Consider the following 11693-nt stretch of genomic DNA (forward strand, 5'->3'; position numbering starts at 1 on the left):
ACAGTGCCAAACTGTAGACTTTGTCAATACCACCTCTTCTTCCAAATCATTCTAAGTTTAACCTGCATATTGATGGGAGATGATATCATCAGTCAATATAACCTTGAGTTGGCACTGTCTACAAATCAAAGTATGGCTATAATCTCTTAGAATTCTATTCCAGAAAACTACCCACACAAGTCCCTAATAAATATTGGCTTTGTTTTTTATATAGAAAAACAGCACCAAAAAATTAGCCTAGTACTAATCTTGCAGCCCTTTTTACATATACACCTGCTTCTTGTTTTTCCCTAATCTTTCCCCATAGCCTGGTAATAGCCTGAATATATACCTAACCCTAATAGCCTGAAATATATTAAACCTTTCATTATTTAATTTATTGTTATAATGACTCCTGGTACCATAAACCTTGGTAATCCATTGAGATCACACAAAAATCTTCTAAGAAATGTCTATCTTTGTCCAATCCTTTTCTATAAATTATATAAACTACAATTTTTCCATATTTTCCATGTATTTATTACCAGGGTGCTTTTCTCATTTGTTTTAATGAAGTCTGTTTATGATAGTTCAATACTTCCAATCAAAAATAAAACTAAAAAATTACAAGGTTTTTTTTTTAAAAAAAAACACTTGCTATTCTAGAAATGGCAATTTGAACAACATAAAGAAGTCAATTCTGTCCACATGTACTCAGAATTAAATTGCCCTTAGTTGAATAAGATTTAGTTCTAACAAACTGTGCTCCAACTTTTTTCCAGGTGAAATACTTTTCCACATAAAGTCTTTGAAAAGTACATTATTTTCAGAGAACTATGAAAAAGAACTAGACATCAAGTAGAGAGAAACAGAAAGGTCATATATAACAATTCAGTGACAGCAAACCACTAATTCTGAGTTTTGTTAACAGTAGAAAAATGAAAAGATCTGCAGCTATTGTTGAAAAGGGCATTCTACATTCTGTATTTCTCAGGTTTAGATTCTACTGTGATTTATTTCATAATAGGCATTTTTTTAAAAAATGTATTTTTATTTTTATTTATGTATTTCATCCAGCATGTGTTTGATAATAGATACAAGTGTAAACATAATTATGAATTCATGAAATGTATACAAATAAAAGGGAACATTAGGACAGGGATGGTAGGCACACTGCTGCGCTTATGCATGCCTCTTAAAGACCTCTTAGGAATGGGGTGAGTAGACAGTCTCAACAGTAGACAGTCTAAGGTTAAAGGTTTCGGGGTTTGGGGAAAGAAACCACAGAGTCAGGTAGAGCGTTCCAGGCACTGAGAACTCTGTTACTGAAATTGTATTTTCTGCAGTCTAGTTTGGATCGGTTTACCATGAGTTTGTATTTATTGTGTGCTCTTGCATTGTTTTAGTTGAAGCTGAAGTATTCATTGACTGGTAGGACATTGTAGCAGATGATTTTATGTACTACGCTTAGGTCAGACCAAAAACGGTGAAGTTCTAAATTGTCTAATCCCAAAATTTCAAGTCTGGTGGCATAAGGTATTTTGTTGCAAGCAGAGGAGTGGAGGACTCTTCTCGTGAAATATCTTTGGACTCGTTTGATTGTATTAATGTCCGATATGCAGTGCAGGTTCCAGACTAATGAGCTGTATTCAAGAATTGGTCTGGCAAAAGTTTTGTATGCCCTAGTTTGCAGTTCAATATTACCAGAGAAGAAGCTATGCAAGATTAGGTTAACAACTCTTAATGCTTGTTTAGCAATGCTGTTAAAACTTATATTTATGGTTATGGTTATGTGCTCCTTTTAATACTAATACTAATACTAATTTACCGGTAATTAGTAATTTAATACAAGACTACCTTGATTTACAACCACAATTGAGCCCAAAATTTCTGTGGCTAAGCAAGACAGTTAAGTGAGTTTTGCCCCCTTTTACAACCTTTCTTGCCACAGTTGTTAACTGAATCACTGCAGTTGTTAAGTTAGTTGCTAAGTGAATCTGGTTTCCCCACTGACTTTGCCTGTCAGGTTACAAAAGGTGATCACATGATTCCTAAACCCTGCAACTATCATAAATATGAGTCAGTTGCCAAGCATCTGAATTTTGATGATGTGACCATGGGGATGCTGCAAGGGTTGTAAGTGGGGGAAACGGTCATAAGTCACTTTTTTCAGTGCCATAGTAACTTTGAACAGTCACTAAATGAACTGTTGTAAGTCGAGGACTACGTGTACTAATAAAAACCTCCCTGAATCCTTTCTACCATGCGTTAGTCAAGGATGTATAGACAAAATTGAATGAAGCAAATTGACATTAGAAAATAAAATATAAACAAGGTTTCAACTAGACTCATTTAAAATTTGAAAATTTGGGTCACCCCAAAAATTACCTTCTAGGGCCCTAGATTGTACAGGCTTAACATAGCCAAACTTTTCAATTATTTCTGCATTCCACAGATCACACCATCTGTCCTATATCTCACAATTTCCAGATGTGTTAGGAATGGGCATTATCTCCCAAAACTTTTTGAAGGCTAGAAATCACAAAAGACTGATGAGGATTCTGGAGCTGTGCAAAACATTTGAAAAAAGTCCTTTCTTGGTTCAAAACTCACACTACAGGTAGTCCTCGACTTACGACCACAATTGAGCTCCAAATTTCTGTTGCCAAGTGAGACCATTGTTGATTTTTGCCCCTTTTTATGATCTTTCTTGCCACAGTTGTTAAATGAAGCACTGCCGCTCTTAAGTAAGTAACACGGTTGTTAAGTGGAACTGTCTTACCCATTGCTTGCTCGGGAAAGTCGCAAAAGGTGGCCTGGGACATGGCCACTGTCATAAATACAAGTCAGTTGCCAAGCATCGGAATTTTGATCCTGTAATCATGGGAATGCTGCAACAATGATAAGGGTGAAAAACGGTCATAAGTCACTTTTTTCAGGGCTGTTGCAAGTTCGAACCGGTCACTAAACAAACTGTTGTAAATCGAGGAATACCTGTAAAGCAGCCCATCCTTTGCAAAGAGCCCCACAGATACTTCAAAAGCTGTTCCCAACTGTCTGCACATGCATTCATTGATTTTATTTTATTAAGTTTTCACTTCTGGACTGCCCATCTCCCTCAAAGACAGACCCTAGGCAATGTACAACATTTCATGCTGTGCATCATGCAGCAAAAGGACATTTCCAAAGCTGCCATTCGAGCCTTGAAGTTGCTTACACGCTTCAACAAGAGGTGTTTCATTTGCATTAACACTTTGAAAATCACCTCTCTCAGATGTTTTGCACAGCCGTAATAGCTTCATTCACATTATTCTGATTTTTAGAACTTGTATTTCATAGACATGGTTTCTTGCAGTGGTGAAATCCTCTGAGGTTTGCCACTGGTTTGCTACATGCGTGCATGCGCATGCATGCCAAATGCACACTGCACATGTGTGCATGCGCAGTGCGCACCAAACGCACGCTTTGTGTGGAAAAAGGAGGCTTGAGGCTTAAGAAGGTAAGTAGAACAGCGAAGGGGAGGAACAGCTGTGCCGCGCGATTTAGATTCACTAGAAAGCAGGAAATCTTGCTTTCTAGCGAATATAAATTGCGTGGCACAGCTGATCATCAGAAATACCAGTTCAGATGAACCGGTAGCATTTTTTTTACTACCAGTTCTTCTGAACCGGTAGCTTTTATTACTACCAATTTGCCCAAACTGGTGCGAACCGGTAGCATTTCACCCCTGGTTTCTTGTACTTATAATATTCTGTTAAAATCAAAAGTAACTGATCATATGATCCCTTGTATTCCATAGGCATCATCTCTACACAAGAATATTGTATTAAAATTGATTTCTTTAAAGTCATGAATTGCTAACAAGCTAGTAACCATTGTGGATTTATTTGCAATCTTGTAAAATAAACCAGCAACTTCAATACATTATTTTAGCATTAACAAGAACAGAGAAGTAAAGGAAACTGTCAATACTAGTTCAGACCATTACTCCACTAATCCACTCATCCCAGCATTTTCAACACTGAATATCTGAAGCTTCTGGAACTGCTGGAAGAAGTTTTTCCAACTGTACCTAGAGATGCCAACTATTGAATCTAAAGCCTTCTGCATTCTAAGCATATTCACTTCTGCTGAATTATTCATGAACAGCAGAGGTAAAGTATATTTTTTTAAAAGAACAAGATATACTGATCTATAACAATGAACACAGATATGTTCGTGAACATTTGGAGCAATTGTTAAAACCATTAATTACTTCTTAAACGTACATGGGACTCTTAGGCTTCTTTGCTCTAATAGAGTAATAACAGTTAGAAATCTACTGTGTGATGTTAGGTCTCATGCTGTTGCAGTTATATTCAGCCAAGCAGGTGAACAAAACCAACAGAAATAAACATCCAAATATACTTATCAGTGTCTTAATCAGCCAGCTGAGAGTAGAGTTAATGCAAAATGGGAAAACAATACCATGAGTCTAAAGCAGGGGTCTCCAACCTCGGCAACTTTAAGCTTGGTGGACTTCAACTCCCAGACTTCAGTTCTGGGAGTTGAAGTCCTCCAGGCTTAAAGTTGCCAAATAAGCAACTTTATTGTCTAAAGTAAGCAGAACTTTGTTGCTTCTTTGATACACCATATGGCTGCTACAGTATGTGCACAAAACAGATTTTATTTATTTATTTATTTATAATTAAATTTATATACCGCCCTACTCCAGAAGGACTCAGGGCGGTGAACAGCCAGAAAGTAAAATATACATAATACAAATGTTAAAAACCCTTTAAAATACATTAAATACATTGGCCAGATTTAAAACACCCCAATTATAAAACCAATTTAAAAACAATTAAAAAGGAGGTTAGGCCAGACCAGCCTGCTGGAATAAGAAAGTTTTGAGGGCGCGGCAGAAAGTGCCCAGATCCGGGATCCTCCGTATCTCCGGGGGGAGCTCATTCCAGATGGCAGGTGCCCCCACAGAGAAGGCTCTCCCCCTGAGGGCCGCCAGTCGACATTGTTTGACCGCCGGCACTCTGAAAAGACCCTCTCTATGAGAGCGTACTGGTCGGTGAGAGGCTATTGGTGGCAGAAGGAGGTCTCATAGGTACCCCGGTCCTAAGCCATGGAGCGCTCTAAAGGTGGTAACCAAAACCTTGAAGCACACCCGGAAGACCACTGGGAGCCAGTGCAGCTCGCGCAGGAGGGGAGTCACATGGGAGCGCCAAGTCGCTCCAGTAACCACCTGCGCGGCCGCATTCTGGACCAGTTGGATTCTCTGGGTGCTCCTCAAGGGGAGCCCCGTGTAGAGAGCATTACAGTAGTCCAGGCAGGAAGTGACGAGGGCGTGAGTGACCGTGCGTAACGAGTCCCGTTCCAGAAAGGGATGCAACTGGCGGATCAGGCGAACCTGATAAAAATTTGCTGCTGAAGTCCAATAGATCAGACTTTGACTCATGACATATAGATCGCCATACTTCCAAATAAATGGAGATACATTTGTGGACAAGAAAACTAACTGTTCAATACTTACAATATTAGATGATAACCAATATCAAGGCAGCTATATTGATTTACAAAACTTCCACAGTGTTTGTGGGATCTATTGAGGAATTTATTTAAATTACTTCCAGTTAAATGCCACTGCATCTGTGGAAACTAAATTTTATCTGTAGTTTATCTGGCAATTTGTAGACATCTGTCCCTTTAAATATCTCAGTGATTGCCTGGCTCCCATAAATATTTATATTCTTTGGGGTCTTATTTAGCTATACTTAAAGTTGCTTTTCAGACTGGGTTTGGAGGCATATAAATTAATTAATTAATTAATTAATTAAATAAATAAATAAATAAATATTATTCAGCTAAGATTCAAAATGAAATATACTGAATGTTTCATGTTGTTTTATCCTGTAAAGCAGATTTCTAGGTAGATTAAAATTCAATAGCAATAGCAATAGCAATAGCAATAACACTTATATACTGCTTTACAGCACTCTCTAAGTGGTTTACAAAGCTAGCATATTACCCCCAACAATTTTGGGTCCTCATTTTACCCACCTCGGAAGGATGGAAGGATGAGTCAACCTTGAACCTGGTGAGATTTGAACTGCCAAATTGCAGGCAGCCGGCTGGTAGCTGAAGTAGCCTGCAGTACTGCACTCTAACCCCTGCGCAATTCTCGACTTACGACCACAATTGATTTATGTGGCTAAGTGAGAAATTTGTTAAATGAGTTTTGCTCCATTTTACGACTTTTCTTGCTACATTTATTAAGTGAATCACTGCAGCTGTTAAATGAGTAATGTGAGTAAATGAGTTAAGTGAATCTGGCTTTGCTTGTCAAAAAGTCACAAATGATAATTATATGACCCCTGGACACTGCAACCATCATAAATATGAATTGTCGACCATCCGAATGTAAATCACATGACCATGGGGAGGCTGCAATGGTCATAAGTGTGAAAAATGGCCATAAGTCACTTTTTTCAGTGCCACTGTAAATTTGAATGGTCACTTAATGAACTGTTAAGTCGAGGGTTACCTGTGCTAGCAAAATGAGCAAGGTTTGGTTTGTAAGAGTAAAAGAATAGGCTTATAGATCAGTAAGGTCCAGTGACAGAAGATTCCTTCTCGGAATCTTCAGGAGTCAGTCCATCAAATCTCATCCAACTCAGGAATCTCTGGGTAGCAATGGGGTGGGGATGGGGGAGGACTGTAAAGGAAACAGTGATATGTAACCCTCTTCCAGCCTCATCTGCCAATACTATGTTTGCTTCCCACGACATAGAAATTCAAATAATACGTGTTACATACAATTTCTGATGTATTTTCTTAACGTTGTATTAAAGCTGTGTAGCTTACAAAATGTCAAACGACTGCCATGCACGTGCAGTTCCAGTCTTTTTAAGTACTGCAAAAAAGTTCAAGCATCGGTATAAATAGATTTATATGCCAGAGACTGGCCACAATGAGATTAAAATGCATTTATCTATACTATGCCTTCAGCAGCCATAATGCCAACCCCAAAGGATTTCAGTGGATAGCAATCCTCTCATTTTTGTATTAACTTAAATTGCTTCTGGAACAAAACTTGCTGTGCTCAAGTATGGATGGTTTTTAAGTAATTTACTGTCCTTGGTAAGTGTTTTATGGGTCTGGTGCTGACACAGAGAAATACATGGCACAGTGTCACCATAACACTGCCAAGATCTTAGCCTCACATTCCCTTTGCCATTGTGACATAGCAGCTCCAGTTTATGACAAATTGCAACTGAAAAACTCTCAGTCTTAGTGAAGCATAAATGAAAATTAATGTTCTTGCAGCACAGTAACAGGAATCAGGCAGAAGATGGGTAAAGCATCACTCTCTGCTCAAACAGAACAACAGGGAGATTAAAATCTGAGTAAATCCCAACCAACTGATCCCTAGGAGGCTCTTGTAGTACAGGTAGTCCTCAACGTATGACCACAATTGAGTCCAAAAGTTATGTTGCTAAGTGAGACATTTGTTAAGTGGGTTTGGCCCCATTTTATGACTTTTCTTGCCATACTTGTTAAGTGAATCGCTGCAGTTGTTAAATTAGTAACACGGTTGTTAAATGAATCTGGTTTCCCCATTGACTTTGCTTGTCAAGAAGGTCGCAAAAGGTGAGCACGGGACACTGCAACCGTCATAAATGTGAGTCAGTTGCCAAGCATCTGAATTTTGATCACATGGTCCTGGGGATGCTGCAAAGGTCATAAGTGTGAAAAATGGTCATAAGTCACTTTTTTCAGTGCCGTTGTAACTTTGAACGGTCACTAAGCAAAATGCTGACTACCTGTACTGACATCTAGAGATTGGAAATGTTTTCCATATCTGCATTGTTTTACTGTATTACTGATATTATTGTCCCAAAGGTGCTTTTTTTCCAGGGGCAACTCTGGAATCTCCATAGACATTTACTGATATCATTATGCAAAAGTCCACATATGTTAGTTAGTCTTACTGTTTGGAGGTTTATGAATTCTGAATTTCATTTTACCCACAATTTTGATGAGAATGCCACTATTAAGCAAAACACAGACAGGAAACTTCTCCAACTTTACTTCTTTTTGCCCTCTAGCCCTAGGTTGACTTTTCCCCCTTTCCTTCTCATTGATTATGCTGACTTCTTCCTATGTTCCAAACAGATTAAACTACTTTCACTCCTCATGTCCTAGCACCATCTGCTGCTAGCCTATTTCCTGCAGAGCAGGCTGTTGGCCAGCAACTCCAATAGTAAGGGAGAAAACGTCTAGACCTAGAAGGGCTTTCCTACATGATAGTGCTCCTACAGCAAGTCCTTATTGGGTGTCTTTCCCCCGCCCTCAACTCTCCTGTGCTCCTTATTGGACGAGTAAAGAAAAGCATCAAGGGGAAGTTTGGCTAACTAGTTGCCAATCCTGATAATGGTGAGCACAGTTAGGCCAAGAGTGGTAAGACATTTAGAAAGATGCATTTTCTGTTCCAAATGGTTTACTGCTTAACCTTATGAGATCATATTAGAGTGGATGGGAAAGAAAGGGGAAAACAATCAATACCAAAAAAAAAAAAAAAAAAGCCAGTGAGTTTATCAGAAAACCTAATCAGGACATATTGTTAAATATCATAACCAAGATCAGGAACTGAAGAAAAAAAACATATACCTTACTTTACAAAATAGGTACTTTAAAAAATAGAGTTGATAATAAATGGTAAAAAAAAAAAGTTCATCGTATGTAACTAAATTGTCTTTTTTTTCTTTAAAAAGTATGAGATTGTGAAAGCTAAAGCAATAAGGGTGGGAACAGACATCAGATATGCAAAAGAATAATCTTAGGTTTTAAAGTGCTTTGGGATCAAAATATAAGTAATTGTGGGTATGAAATGTGAAACACAGTGAGTCTCAGACAGAAATAGAGGCTATGAAGGATGTGAAGCCTCCTTCAACTTCTCTGCCAAGAACAGTTTGCTGGAAAAGATGAAAGACGTAGTTAAGATGGTAGGAACTACAGGAATTGAGTCAATACAGAACCATCACCTATAATTAGCTAGTTGCCACTGGAAATGGATCCAACTTCAGGGGAGATCAGGCGAAAATATTTTATACTTAACTGTACAGACTAAATAACAAAATAAGGCAGGGAAAGGAGAAACAGATCATATTAAGTTAATGAGGGATGAAAATCTAAATCAAAGGAAGCCTACACTGTGCGTGAGAAATCATTCTACAAAGCTAAGTGGGGCTTCTCTTTTGAAAAGACTTGCAATATAAAATCTTGGTCCACAATGTGATTTGGAAACCACAAACAAATCAAGAAATCTTAAGACTAGGGGCTGAGAAGCCAAAAATAATGGGGGGAAAAAAATAATGGAAGTGGAAACAAAACCCCACAACAAATCTATTCTGCATCTGGTTCACCTTTCCACGTTTTAGCTAACTCCACCTCTTCTATTTCCAAGTTTACAGTTGCCGGAAAGAAAAAGGGTTTGTTTCAGCCCAAGTTTAGCCACCCCAAGGCAGTGACAAAAGAAGCCTGTCTCTACTGAAATGGCAATTTCCTCTCCAGCTTGTTCGCACCCGACCGTTTGTCTTTCCTCCCCCCCCCTTTTTTTTTTCCCCAAAGAGGCCAGTCCGAGGGAGAATCAGCAATATGAAATCCCGGATTCCTTTATGTACTCCGATCGCGACGAGCCCAGTGACGGACGTCCACCGGTCCCTTTTACGCCGCCGCCGCCAGTCAAGTCGGTTGCGCCCGAGTGAGCGCGCCGTTTCCCACTCCCACCTCTCTGGGCACAATGGTGCGCTTAGAGCGCGCCCGGCATCCCGGCTCTCTGCCGCCGGGGATAACGGGCTCGCTTAGCTCGAGTAAGGAGCTCGGAGCCTGGGAAACTCTCGGGGAGCAGGAAAGCGTCCTGGCTACTCAGCCTCTGGGAAGCCTGGGCTTGGCTTAGCATGTTTGCACCGAAGCTACGCACGCAACAACGCCGGAAGAAAGGAAACACAAGCAGGCACATCCTTACCTCTACATTAAAATACTGCTCTGCTCGGCATCCGGTGGCACATAAAATCCAAAGCAAGGCTTGCAAGAAGAGGACCCTGGACTGATGCACGATATCCCCCCGACTTGCAGTGCTGAAGGCGAGTAAGATCATAGTGGACTATGTGCTTCAATGGAGAAGGAAGAGAGAAAGCTTCTTTTTGCTCCGGCCGCCGCTTTCTCCCTCCCTCCCCCTCCTCCTCTTCCTCCTTCCCCCTCTTTCGGAGACCCAAACAAAAACAGAACGCGCACACGCGACGTTTTGTTGTGCTAAAAAAGAAGAAGGAGAACAGGAGCCCAAAGCTGGCGAGGAACGGTTGGATGCAGGTTCACCCCACGGAGGTGGGAATGTGGTGGCGGGGGGTGGGGGAGAAGGGAAGAGGAGGAGAAAGGGGACTCGACCCTTCGCTTCCAAGCGCGGAGTGGCGGCAGCCTTTTAATAGGGTCAGCTCTCCTTCATCTTCCTCGCTTGTCCCGTCTGAGCGCGCAAGCCGAGGTGCGACTCCTGCGAGACGCCTGGTTCGCCCAGCGGCAAGCAGCCGCCGCTGCCTCTGCTCCCGGCGGGTGTTCGTGTGTGCCTGTGTGTTGTGTTGTCTTTTTTATTTTTTTTTCCCTCCTCCTCCTCCTGCTGCTGCCGCTGCTGCTGCTGTTGCTCCTCCTTTTTCTGCTGCCGCCGAGGCCTTGGATGCTGGGCCGCCACTTCCCTGCGCTCCAGCCTCTCCGCTTCTGGTGCTTTTTCCTTCTCTCCTCCACTCGAGAATGTACATCTGCAGATCTCCGTAACTCCTCCTCTCGAGTCAGCCTCCTCGGAGAAATCTTAAAGGAGACTGCCCTTAAAAGCTCCTCCTGGATCCCAACAGGAAGGAGAGGAGGGGTCGCCGGCGTGGGGATGGCATCGTCTCCTTTCCAACCAAGCCCGGCTCGGCCCGGCCCGGCCCTGACCAGAGGGAGGCGGGGGAAGAGAGGTGGCTGGCGCGGAAGCTTGAACGCGCTGGGAGGGAGCGAGCTGCCGGTCCGCGTCTCCTAAAAACACCCACTTACTGTCCAGATTCGGAGCCAGGGCGAAAGAAGGGGGTCCCCAGGGTTTGCGCACGTATGAACGCTTTGCCTCCCCGGAATAAACAAACATCAGACCTTCGTTTCCACCGCTGCCTTGTCTGGGGTTGCCACACGCATTTCTTTCCAGTCGTTTTGCACAAAAGAGCTCTGAAAGGAACCGATGGGGTGGGGCGGGGTTGGGTCCGAATAAAAGATACTCGAGGTCGAGTTCTCGAGTCCCACAGAATCAGAAGGAAAAAAAAAAAAGGAAGCCACCTTCGAAGTCAGCAAACTTATTTTGGGGGTTAAACCGGCAGGGTCAGCTGCCAGGTGGAAAAAGCCTTCCCTTCACAGGAGCTTTCAAGGAGTCCAAAGTCTGTATATTTTTCTACCACTTTTCCTTCAAGTCTGATGAAGTCAAATCTGCCTTTGAGATGGCCAAGAAGTCTTTGTGTTTCAAATCGTCTCTCCAGAGATACTCAAGACTGACCAGGTTTCCATTAAAAGAAGCCATTATCTTCCCAATGGATTATTTCCCCCCCCCCATACCCCCAGTTTGGGAATTGTGCCCCACCCAGGCTTCAGAGGAAAGGAAAGATGTATTAGAGAAAACATCAAGAGCAATACTATCCTTCAACTAT

General features: G+C 41.6%; 1 protein-coding gene across 2 annotated transcripts in view; it reads right to left on the reverse strand.

Moving 5' to 3' along the window:
- MMP16 (matrix metallopeptidase 16) overlaps positions 1-11232 on the reverse strand; it is a 154073-nt gene extending 142841 nt beyond the window's left edge. Inside the window, exon 1 of one of the 2 annotated variants that reach the window (XM_034422389.3) lies at positions 9998-11232. In XM_034422389.3, coding sequence (XP_034278280.1) covers positions 9998-10129 — 132 coding nt within the window. In that variant the 5' untranslated portion in view covers positions 10130-11232. The remainder of the gene's footprint in view (positions 1-9997) is intronic. The other variant, XM_034422388.3, reaches the window with a different exon arrangement.
- Positions 11233-11693: the final 461 nt, after the last annotated feature.

The sequence above is a fragment of the Pantherophis guttatus genome, chromosome 3, assembly GCF_059756535.1.
Source record: "Pantherophis guttatus breed Tessera chromosome 3, ASM5975653v1, whole genome shotgun sequence".
Classification (NCBI taxonomy): domain Eukaryota; kingdom Metazoa; phylum Chordata; class Lepidosauria; order Squamata; family Colubridae; genus Pantherophis; species Pantherophis guttatus.